We start from the raw sequence: 12,261 nt of genomic DNA on the forward strand, positions 1-12,261 counted from the left end.
TGCTGTCAGATTTTATTTAATTCAAAGTCCAATTGCACTTGGTGACAATCTGATTAAACAATTGCTGAAATCACTGATTCACTCATATTGTAGTTTCTGTTCTGGCCACTGTCACATGTTTCCTTTGACTGCCCATCACGGTGTAGAGAAACGAGGTGATACATCTTTACTTGGTTGCTCCTGTAATAAAAAAGAAATTTAATGTGAATTTGATCAAATTTTCTTTAGACTAATCAGCACAGAAAGGACACAGTAACAACTGAAGATGTGCTGACTCTGTTTTAGTCGTACTCACTTCCACGAATCCAGTTATGTTATGAATGATCACCCCCTCCTGCTGTCTCTTCATCTTATTCGTCCTCCAGGCTTTCCCCACAATCAGCATGGAAACCACCAGCATGAGTCCTGCCACTGATCCAGCGATAGCTATGACTACAGTGGTGTTATTGACAGCTCCCTGTGGAGCTGCTTGATCTGCTGCCTTTATCGGTCTCTCATCACCATGGACGACAGAGTCGGGCATAGGCTGCGGCTTCAACAAGTCCGATAGATCTGAGGGAAGCCAAAAATGGCAAGGCTAACCAAACAGGGGTGGGTCATAATATTTGTCTCAGAATTGTAATTCTGATCAAAACATTGTGGTTCCCATCTGTTGTCTAAAAGCTTCCTCACCTTCCAGACTGAAGAGGAAGAAGGCGTCGTCTCCTTTGATGAAGTATCTGCTCCTCAGTCTGTCGTGGGTGATGAAGCTACTTGTTCCAAACCCTGGGCCTCGATAGTAATAACTGCCATCAGACTCAGTTATTTTAGAGCCCACAATCTTGGGATTATCCCAGAAGAACTCAGTACCTGGAGAGAAAACATGGAAACGCAACAGCTCACTGAAAACACGGAATGACTTGACAAATAATTAGTTAACCTGTTGCCCTGCTTCTTACCATCAGAGGACATCTTCGCAGGGTCTGTTGTGATCATTCGGTTCATGTTCATGTGCTGCCTGATGTCGGACTGCTGATCCATCAAGGTCATGGTTGCTTGGTGCCATGGACATGGCCACTTGAGATTGTCGTCATTGGGGCCTGAGGTCAGGTGGAAGTAGATGGCCATATACCCTGGATTGCTGCTTTGCCCGTTTAGGTAAACACCTACCTGAAGAGGGCAGGGCAATATGAAGCTACCACAGGGTTTCCACGTTCATTACCTAATGTACACTGGTTCAAAAACCTTTTGTTTCTCTCCCATTTGAAAAAGACAGGCTCTAAAATAGTGACTAAATGTATTTGAACGTCATAAATAAACAAAAATAGTGTTTTATTTATTATGGAGGACCGTACTTTGAAGTGTTTCCAGTTATTTTTAATGCAACAGAATTAAAAAGATATGTAAATATTAAATAGTAATTTACCTGGAAGGTGTAACCTGTTGGTGACATGAAGCGAGGGCTGCTCATTCTCTTTCCAGCTGGTGTGGTGGCCAGCAGCTCGTTGATGCCACGGATGTGCCAGATGTGATGAGGACACTTTGTGGATGACAGGTTAATGTCATCCAAAGAGAAACCTCCCTTTGATGGATTCATTCCCCTCACGCCCTCGAAAACCACTCGGGCCTTCTGCGTCACGTTCAGGTTGATGTTATGCAGCTCCCAGGAGCCCATGACACCTCCTGCAAAGATGGAAGAACAGATGTTAATTCTTAATTTATCAATTATATCCGAACTTTAACACATCCGTGTATAAAGTTTTTCATTCATTTAAAACTCAATTTAATTGTTCTTTTTACAAATCTCGGTTAAATGTATTGATGCGTTCGCTAAGTGTCACCAAATTCAGAACTTTCCAAATCACACCTTTAACAATAACCTTCACAATCACAACTCGGTCTGTATGTCATTTCTTACCTGAAATGCTGTGGAAGAGCTTCATTTTCCCGTTGGGGTTGGCCTTGTCGTACTCTCTCACCCAGATGTTGAGAACATCATCGTCTGCCCCGGAGTTATAGAGGAAGAACTGCAGACACTGGGCTCCAGATTTGGGATAAAGCCAGCGACTCTCCAGAAAAGCACGCTCGCCAGGTAGTGCAGAGGCTGTGCTGAAGTGCATGAAGTAACCTTTCCCTGGACAGCAAAAATCAATGGTGATATTAAGTATCAACATTGGGATGTTACAGCAAATCTGATTGCCTGTGAAAGACAAATAATTGTTGAAATACTGTATTTCAAACAACTACAGATGCTTGTTGCATCTCTCTTCTTTTTAAGGCATCTGCTTCTTCTTTTGTCTTTTTCTTTTGCCCGGTTTCCTCAGATTTTTTAATGACTCAACATCTTGAGATATGCCAAATTATCAGCTAATTGAGAATCAACTTCTTGGTGCAAAAACATTATCTTTAGTATTTTCCTAGGTTTGACTAAAGAAGTTGAAACAAATTATGTGTTTTTGCAACAGACTTCTAGTAACAAAGTGCCTACGGGTCCAATTTAAATGGTTTCTTTGCTAAATTTTCTGTTTTGTGTAGACACAACACTAGTCCATCAAATTAGTTAAGTGCTTATAATGCTTAAATGAATAATAGGTCAGTGGTTAGTGGTTCAACAAACAACAAAGCATTCTGCTTACAATGGTCATGTAGAAGGACTGAACTGAAACTGAGTGAAAAAGCAGCCAATGACGAAAGAATGAAAAATTATTGCTCAACACCACTTTAAACATCACAAGATGGACTCAAATTTAGATTATTTGATATTATTATTTTGATTATGGAATCAAAATATAGAGAAATTAGGAGTGTCATGAGAATTTTGCCAAGTACAGACTAGGCAGTAGCAGTAGTACCTAGAGGGTATTACCTCAGTAGCAAGCAGTTGTGCACCTTAAAGGTACAATAAAGTACTTTATTTTCTGAATGTTTTAAATCTTTCACATTGAAAAACCTTCCAATCTGTTTGTGAAGTCCTACAAACATTTTTCTCATTGCTTTCTCTATATAACAACAGGATATAGGTTTGAAGATTCTTAGCAGGCATCAGTTTTTATTCTCTTGATGTACCACTGGTATTAAAGCAGTGGGATACTGGGTTTGTCTTTTTGTTGTTAGCACAGCAGTAGTTCAACTTAACGAATAGAAAACCAAATAAAGAATGATTCTCTCTTTTAGTGAGATCAGTACTGAAGCATTTTATCCTTGCCGAGTTTATCGTATAAACACTTGCAAGTTATTTTTCTAACAAACTAAGCGTGTTTTTGTGAAAACAATAAATCCCTTTATCTTGATTCCAGTCTGAACTTTGCACAGGTCACTGCTGTAAATCACCTCGGCTCTCTTTGTTTTTCAGATACATGTAACCAAAGCAGTAGCTCTTAACTCAGATAAGAGCACACAGGTAATCATTCCTTGGAACTCTCAACATCTCTCTTCAGACATCCCCACCCTCCACAAACCAGAGTCCAGTTTTTGAAAGTGCACTAAATGTTTTTGTAGTGCACACTATTTATTTAACTAAGGGAGAACTGTTGGGATTAAGAATCCCTTTGTGCATGGAAAGATCCTTCCATGAAGGCTTAGCATAATAACACACATTTTTGTGATTATTCATGGTTACCTTTGCATTGTCCCAAATTGGTGAAATCAGTCTCAGGTCCTCCAGCCACTGAAGCAAGCTGCTCCCACTTTGCATCGCCAGAGCCCTGAATCATCCCGCAGATGTTCTCCTCCTCAAAATTACAGCTGTCCACAAAGGTGGAAGACGTGGCTGTTGAGAGGAAGCAATCACACTTTCACTGCTCGATCTAGTCCTACAGACAGAACACTGCCATTTCCCCTCTTTACAAAAACTACGTTTTAACTTTGGGGAAAAGAGATGACTAAAATTGAGAAATTAGCAAAAAGGAGAGGAAGCTGACACTTTTAATATAAGGTCTTTAAGGTTTATTGGTACAATTTTATAATCAATATATTCTAATTATATTATATCATAGTATAGACGCAGAGAAGCTGCATTCAGCTTTTATGCTCCATATATCTGGAACAAACTCCCAGAAAGCCTCAGATCAGCTGAAACACTCAGTTTATTTAAATCCAGGTTGAAGACTCACCTGTTCTCAGCTGCATTTGAATAAAGCACCAAATCCACACTTTTAAGCTTAAATTTCAAAACTTACATTTTAACTACTGATTTTATCTACTGTTCTGATTTTATCTACTGTTTTTTTAATCAATTTTAAATCATGCTTTTTATTGTTTTTGTTTTTTAGTGTCTCTGTAAAGCACTTCGAATCGCCTTGTTGTTGAATCGTGCTATATAAATAAACTTTCCTTGCCTAGTAAAATTTTTTTATTTTATGGAAACTTGTTTTGCAAGAGTTATTGATGTGCTCCGCTCTCTTCAGCTGTGTTATCACAGATCCAAGTTTTATTGGGCTGCATTGAAGTCTGTTAAAAAGAAACAAAGTGCTGATAAAGAGCCTGACAACTAAGTTGTGATAATGCAGATAAACAGCAAGAGTACAACCATCCACATGTGGCTATATTATGTATCATAATAGTACAAAAAGCTTCTAGGTCTAGAAAACAACTTGCAGACTTCCAGAGCTCCTGTGTGTTGACCTGAAGACAGGAAACAAATCGGCACCTGTGCCTTACATAACACTGTACAGTGTAGCGTGAGGGAAGTTAATCTGTTGATTAAACTATGGTTTACTATTAAACTATGAAGACTGATTATGGTTTATTGTCCAAGATTATCACTGTATAATCTCATCATTTTCTGCCAGACAGACTTTAATCTGTGCAACACTGCTTGGTTATCATTGCACATTGGTTTTAATGAACGGATTCAATTTATTGTTTGTTCAAAGTGCCATCGGTCACTGTAGATTCAATATACGTGTAGAATTTTTATCTACTGTTTTACAACAACACCCATGATGTGTTATGAATTTAAATATTGGTTCCCATCTTCATGCTTCTTCCCATCTTGATGTTCAGCTGATGATGACTTAAGAAAAACATGAAGATATGAAAATGCTGAAAATGAGCTAGATTAGCTTTCGCTGCACACTGAACACAAAGAGCAAATGTTTCTTTCATGCTTTGTTTCATGCTCTGTGCTTAGACATCTTTAGAGTTCCTACTTGGAATCTCATGTTTTTCAGTTCTGTTTTTCTGCTACACTATGCACAAATTACCACATGAACTTTGCAGAACTTGTTTGGGTTGAGTATGGGTAAATTTTAAATTTCCTTGCCATAATTGTCTAAATTGTTGGAAAATGCTCAAAGAGTCACCACAAACAACAACCTCTTAAAATATTTTCAGTTTTCGCTCCATTTAATACAATAATAATCTATTTCAGGGGATTTTATCTAGTCCAATGTGTTAGCTTAGCATGCTAATCCACATTAGAGTGACTAAAGAGATTTTTATTGCATGACACGATTAGTATTTGGTTAAACATAGTTCTAAGAAAAAAAGGCCATTAACACTTAATTTATGATATTAATAGTTCATTAGCACTCACTAGTTTTTGTGGTGTGGAATGTTTTCTTCCTCACCTTTGAATATTCTGTACGGTTTCTGCATTTCTTGTACTATATGTGATTCATTTCTGACAAGTTGTCATGACTCACTGCAGTTGTAGAGGCGGTTGAGCTTAGTTAGGTCACTAGAACTGAACCCCATCCTCTGGCCAATCACATCCATGAAGTGGGGGATCTTTGTGACGATGGTCGGCTCTGAGCCGATGTTGAAGGAAGTCTTGCTGTAGTGCATCACAGAACCATAGTCATAGGGAACCCCCAGTGCACTGGACACTGTGTCATCATATGTGTTGAAGTTGTGCTCTTTACCTGAGGAATACCAAGAAGAAATTACCCTTATTTGACACAATATTTCAGTTGTCTGTCATTATTCTGACAACAGGGATATAAGAGAAACACAAACTCCTAATGGTTGTCTAATCTAATTCTACATTAAATGAGGTGTAATTCACACTTGTCACTCTTACCGGACTGAATCTGATTCCAAATGATGTCGACGTAGTCGTCACGGTCAGCTCTGGACTGCTCGTGCCAGAAGCCGAGAGCATGCAGGAACTCATGTTCAACTGTTCCCAGCCTATCACAGTTACTACCAATGGAAAGCTCCTGCTTCCCCACATGACGGTTGCCAACAGAGGAGTAGCATCTGTAGAGGAAGAAATCTGGATGTACAAATCTCTAAACACACAGATCTCCCATCTTCCAGGCTCAACTCACAAACTGCGTGACTATTAGCAGAAGGCAAACAGGTAATAAATTAATAACTAATAATTATTTATCATTAATTATTATCTTTTTTTAGATTTTGTAATTGATTTCATTTACCAGTTACTGGTTATGTCAAGTATTATGAATTATGTTTATTTATGTCACCAAGTTGTGTAAAAGTTCATGAATATATTTTGTATCATAAACCATAGTAAAACCCCCTATATAATATATTAAACTATTATCTATATCTATATAATTCTAAGAATTATGTTTATCTGTGTGTATATATGTATATATATATATATATATATATGTGTGTGTATTTATGTATATGTATATGTATATATACATATATATATATATATATATGTATATATACATATATATACATATATATATATACATACATATATATGTATATATATATGTATATATACATATATACATATATATATATACATACATATATATGTATATATATATATATATATATATTATATATATATATATATATATATATATACATATATATATATATATATATATATATGTATATATATATATATATATATATATATATATATATATATATATATATATATATATATATATATATATATATATATATATATATATATATATATATGTATATGTGTATTAGAACCATATTTATAGGGAATGGTCATGGGAATGATTACCAAATGTTATTGTAGTTTCTTTAACAAGCCACCAGATGGTTGAAGGCTGACTCACCCATTGCCTTTAAAAACAGAGATATAGTTCTCCTCTCCTTTCCACGGCGAGAAATCGATGCAGGTCTTCAGTCTGTACTGATCAAAAGCCTTCAGGATCACTCCCTTTGCATTCATCTCTACAAAGTGCAAAATAAAATAGGGAAGCATAATGATTTGGTGCATAGAGTCACAACTGCTGTGAATGAGAGTTTCCGGAATGTCTTACCCAGGCTGTCCTCTAAGTAGTAGGGGATGATTGTTGGCCAGCGATATTGATCACCTATGATGGAGTTTCTGTCAGATGTCTAAAAGGAAACACGAATACTGTTATGTTGTAAAAATGCCTGCTAAGCCAGTGAACCTTCTTTTATCCTGCTTTAAGACTCTACTAATTACTAAAATTTAAAAAACGAATTCAATGATGTAATATGACTTGAAACTAGTGTTCGAGCCTATAATGAAAACTACAAACAACTGGATGTTTTTTTGCAAGCAGAAGAGACGCCATCTGCGTGCCATTAAAAGAATATGCAGATTTAAATCATTTTAGCACTGCCATCACTTTTCTGACCAAGAATTTATGGTCATCTTCTATATGCAGTCTGTGTTTTCATTATGTTAAATATCATGTGCTGGTTCACTGACTTTAATAGAAGGAGATGTTAAGTTCCTAATTTGGTCCTATAAGCTATTTCAGAAGATAAATAAATCCAAAGTGACCAAATATAACATCCACAACTGGGGCTAAAATGAGTCCACAAACCGAAAACACTAGAATCCAGTCCGGCAGGAAACGGTACAACATGACAAAGTACTGAGGGCAGACAGAAACCATAAATACACAGAAGATAACAACGGACGCGGAAACAGAAATAAAAGAAAACACAGCTTGCAACAACCAAGGTCACAACACAGGAAATTTAATTAAAATTTGAACACAAGAAACAAATGACTATCAAAATAAAACAGGAAGCGACTAAAAAGGAAATCTCTATCATCTTGGACAAAGATTTGGCAAGATACAGGAAGACACTAGGAACGCTAGACTAATTAAAACACAAACAATCAAAATTCAAAATAATCCTAAACACTAACAGAAACAAGATTACAAAGATGGTAAAAACTCCAGACTTAACACAGTGGCACTACTAAAATATAGAAAAACCCAAAAGAAATAAAAATATAAAACTCAGGCTTTTCATGACAAAGGATAAACTCACTTTTTCCTGAATAATATCTCCTTCCAACAGGTCCAGCCCAGCCGCTAAAGGGAAAACAATAAAATAATTTCACCGACTCCTCAGAGACATTATCAAGCAAAATGAAACAAGAACAGTGAACGAGAACAAACCTTCATTGATGTTAATGATGTCCCAGTCATGGCCTTCGTCAACATCAATTTCTGCAGGTAAGGAATCAGTGATAATAAGATAAAAGGCCTGTGAACTCTAATAACATGAACACAGAATTGGCTGAAAATGGTTGTTTTACTAAAGCATTAATATCCGGACAAGAGTAATACAAAGAAGTATATGGAACAGTGACATTATAAGTCCAACATTCCTTCAGTAACATCACCACCTAAAACATAATGTCTAGCTCACCTGTATCACCGGTTAGTTTGGCTGCTGTCTGTAAAGTAAATTAGAAGGCACAACAATCAATCAACAGAGAAGACTTTAATATTATCCCCGTGAAACTGAATGGACTCAAATCCTGCCTGGAAATGTAATAGATATTTTCATTGTATCCACATGAAGAGGTTCTCTTACCAAACCCAGAGCAAAGAGCAGAATGATCCACCTGAGCTTCATGGTTCCAGCTGCAGGGCGATGCTCTCTGAAGGCCTGCTGTGTCTCAACTAAAGCTGTTAACCTGTTTTTGTGCTGAAGAATTTCACGATCATTTTATGACTCAGGTTGTTAAAGATTGTGTGGTTACATAATTCATTATTAATTCCATCCATCCATTTTCTACTGCTTATCTGAGTTCAACTCATGGCGTCAGGAATCCAAACACTTATCTGGTGTTGTTGGAGCGACAGTAAATAACAGGTTTGAATTTTTGAAGTTTAGAAGCACAGGAGAGACTCGCAGATGCGGCTTTACCTGGGAGAGACAGTGACACAGATTTAAGATAAGATAAGACTTTATTGATCCCACGACGGGGAAACGTTTGCATTACCTCAGCTCAGGTACAGATATCAGAAGGAAATACAAAAATACAAATAAGTACCTGCACATGTCCATACACATGGAAGGTCCATTATGCATGAAGTGGTGACCGTGGATGTTCACAGTGTCCAGTGAGTCGTGACATCGTGATTGAGAAGTTATAAAGTCTAACTGCTGTTGGGGTGAATGATCTGCGAAAGCGCTCCTTCCTGCAGCGAGGGTGTTTCAGTCTCTGACTAAAGGAGCTGCTCAGCGCACTCCCAGACTCGTGCAGTGGGTGATGTGGGTTGTTCATAATGGATGTCAGCTTTATTAACATCCTCCTCTCGCCAACCCCCTCCACAGACTCCAGAGGACATCCCAGCACAGAGCTAGACCTCCACACCAGTTTGTCAATCCTGCTCCTGTCCCTGTCTGTGCATCCACTCCCCCAGCAGGTCACTGCATAGAAAAGGCAGATGCTGCCACAGTGTCATAGAATGTCCTTAACAGAGTCCTGCAGACTCCGAAGGACCTCAGTCTCCTCAGCAGGTGGAGTCGACTCTGGCCCTTCTTATACAGGATGTCTGTATTTGTAGTCCAGTCCAGTTGATTGTTGAGGTGAACACCCAGGTACTTGTAAGAGTCCACTATCTCGATGTCTTTTCCTGGATGTTCACCGGTGTTGTGGGGGTGACTTCCTCCTGAAGTCTATGATCATCTCCTTTGTCTTTCCGGTGTTGATTTGGAGTGTGTTGGTCTCACACCAGCCAACAAAGTCACTGATGACCCCCCTGTATTCCTGATCATTGCCATCTGATACGCATCCAATGATGGCTGTATCATCTGAGAACTTCTGTAGATGGCAATCGTCCGAATTATAACTGAAGTCTGAAGTGTAAAGGCTGAACAGGAATGGTGAGAGAACCGTGCCCTGTGGTGCCCCCGTGCTGCAGATTACCACCTCGGACACAGTCATGGAGCCTCACATACTGTGGTCTGTTGGTAAGGTAGTCGAGGGTCCATGCAGTCAGCTGTTTGCCTACTCCGGCTCCCTCCAGCTTCCCTCTCAGCTGCTATTTCTGCTATTTACATAGCAGAAATCTTCTACATCTTTTGCGCCTCCATGTTTCCATGAGATGGCGGTCGACAATAATCCTCACTTCCAGGTCCCGTCTGATCCGGAGAGATACAGTGTTTTCATGTGACCACAAAATGTGCAGCTAATTCTAAATTGCTCTCTACAGTCCACTTCATAATATCTGAAAAAGACTAAGTGTATATTCTTGTTATTTTGTGGGTTTGCAAGTGTGCAACATCCATAAATGTAAACTTTTTTCAATGGCCTTCATACTGAGTTTACTGGTGTGGTGGAAGATTCCTTTTCTCATGTATTAATCACATATTTAATCATATCACATTAGTTATAGTAATATCACTTTCTCACTTTACTGTTGTAAGAACACTCCTGTCACTAGTTTGCATGCATGTGGAATGTTAACACAGTGAGGCCATTGTAATGGGAGATATTGAACAGATAGTGGGACTCCTTCTCCTTATCGGGGATGTAAATCCTTAGGTGACGGCCAAGCAGAAAGCAATGTCATAATTCTCTCTGTGAGGGAGGGGGTATAGGCCCCCACCCCATGAGAGAGGCCAACATATAAGAGTTTGTGGAATGTTCTTTGTCTGTGTCTCTGTATGTAAGATGTAAGGGCGGCGGCCACGATTCAGAGATGGTCCAAGTGTTTCACTGGGAAGCTCTCTCCACATTGCAATGTGTTTATTAAACCCACTTCAAATCAAGCTCACTGGTTGTGTTGAAGGTTAGTGTTAAATTTTCCATAACACCTGAAATGCTGTTTTATACAAATTACTTTTAGGCCAATTTAGAAGCTCATATCTGCTTGTTGCATGACATTAACACCTGTAAAAATATCCAGCTCTATATTTTTGTTCTTGGACTCTTCTGTAGTGACTTTGCATCATTCACAGTTTTTTCCCCTCACAGTTTATCCTTTTACTCTACCTTTAATCAACTCTCTTCTGATTGGAAGCCCTCCCCCAACAGATGGCTGTGGGTGCTGTTGGTGGGCGTGGCTTCTGTTTTCAGAACTAGTGTTCTGTGCCTGAAAAATGGGTGTTTGGAGCTGTCTGAAGCCTGAACTTAAATTACATGTACAATCGGTTGATCTGCAACCTAAAAACAGAAAACACATATAAGATGATATTACTGCAATTATTGACATTTTCAGAGTATTATGGAGGTGTGTACAGTGACCAAAATAAATGAATAAATAACAATCTTTATTAAACAGTCACCACTTCTTTTTGACAGGCAACTTGTGTTTATTTGGTAGTACAATCATTTATGCAACAAAATGTTAGAAAGAAAATGTAAAACCAAGTTGTTTGTAGTATAACATGTGAAGCTGTGACTCCTAATTAGGAGGCTGTAAAGGATTACCACCAATTTATCCTTTGTTCTAAAGTCAAAAAGAGTGAGATTAATGTGCTGTATTTGGTAAGCGAGCTCGGTGATTTAAAATAGATAAAAAATGTTCGGTTAATGGTTGATGATAAAGTTCATTGATAACCTTTCTGTTTACCATCATTCCTCTTAATTCCAGCTGTTTTCAGTTTATTTTAGTTTAACGACCATTTCCCATCTTCCTCCCACAGAATCATTAAAAACACATTTCAAAACTCACTTTACTTAACACTGTATAGCTGAATCAGTTCAACCTGATATGAAAAAGGAAAAAACAAAATCTCTCAGAGAGACTATATAACTTGCAAAATACCTGACTTATTGTGCAGAAAGAATTCTGGTTTTATATAAGTGTGGCTTTAAAAAATGACTGTCAGGGTTTGATTGTTTGCTAAAAGTAGATTTTTAAAAGACAAACATTATGGAAACCCAGAAATTCTGACATATTTGTTACTCCTCAGCTGTGAATAAATGAACATCAGACTCAAAATCTGCAAAAATTGTAAAATACCAAAGGCTTGAAGTGGTTTCAGAGTCATCAGCTGACTGAGGGAGCTATAAGAGCTGTTAGATTATTATATTATCTTATGCCACGTTATACCCCTAAAACCAAAAAAATAAGATTGTAAGATTTCAGG

General features: G+C 37.9%; 1 protein-coding gene across 1 annotated transcript; it reads right to left on the reverse strand.

The window, feature by feature from the left end:
* On the reverse strand, nt 1–8,793 carry LOC113015631 (meprin A subunit beta-like). The gene is made up of 15 exons (XM_026157687.1): nt 8,752–8,793; nt 8,584–8,611; nt 8,331–8,381; nt 8,200–8,243; nt 7,206–7,284; nt 6,999–7,116; nt 6,002–6,180; nt 5,625–5,843; nt 3,599–3,748; nt 1,898–2,113; nt 1,406–1,662; nt 939–1,149; nt 673–849; nt 296–552; nt 1–180 (listed from the first exon to the last, which is right to left on the reverse strand). The coding sequence occupies exons 1-15, from the start codon at nt 8,791–8,793 to the stop codon at nt 136–138; spliced, it is 2,073 nt and encodes a 690-aa protein (XP_026013472.1). The 3' UTR covers nt 1–135.
* Between the last annotated feature and the right edge of the window lie 3,468 nt (nt 8,794–12,261).

Source organism: Astatotilapia calliptera, chromosome 23 (genome assembly GCF_900246225.1).
Source record: "Astatotilapia calliptera chromosome 23, fAstCal1.2, whole genome shotgun sequence".
Lineage (NCBI taxonomy): Eukaryota > Metazoa > Chordata > Actinopteri > Cichliformes > Cichlidae > Astatotilapia > Astatotilapia calliptera.

Excerpts from the sequence above, each read along its gene's own strand:
- LOC113015631 (XM_026157687.1), bottom strand. The coding sequence starts at position 8,793 with ATGAAGCTCAGGTGGATCATTCTGCTCTTTGCTCTGGGTTTG. Across the intron at positions 1,663-1,897 it reads GCTCTTCCACAGCATTTCAG|GAGGTGTCATGGGCTCCTGG; the intron begins GTAAGAAATGAC and ends CCATCTTTGCAG. Across the intron at positions 1,150-1,405 it reads CAACAGGTTACACCTTCCAG|GTAGGTGTTTACCTAAACGG; the intron begins GTAAATTACTAT and ends TGCCCTCTTCAG.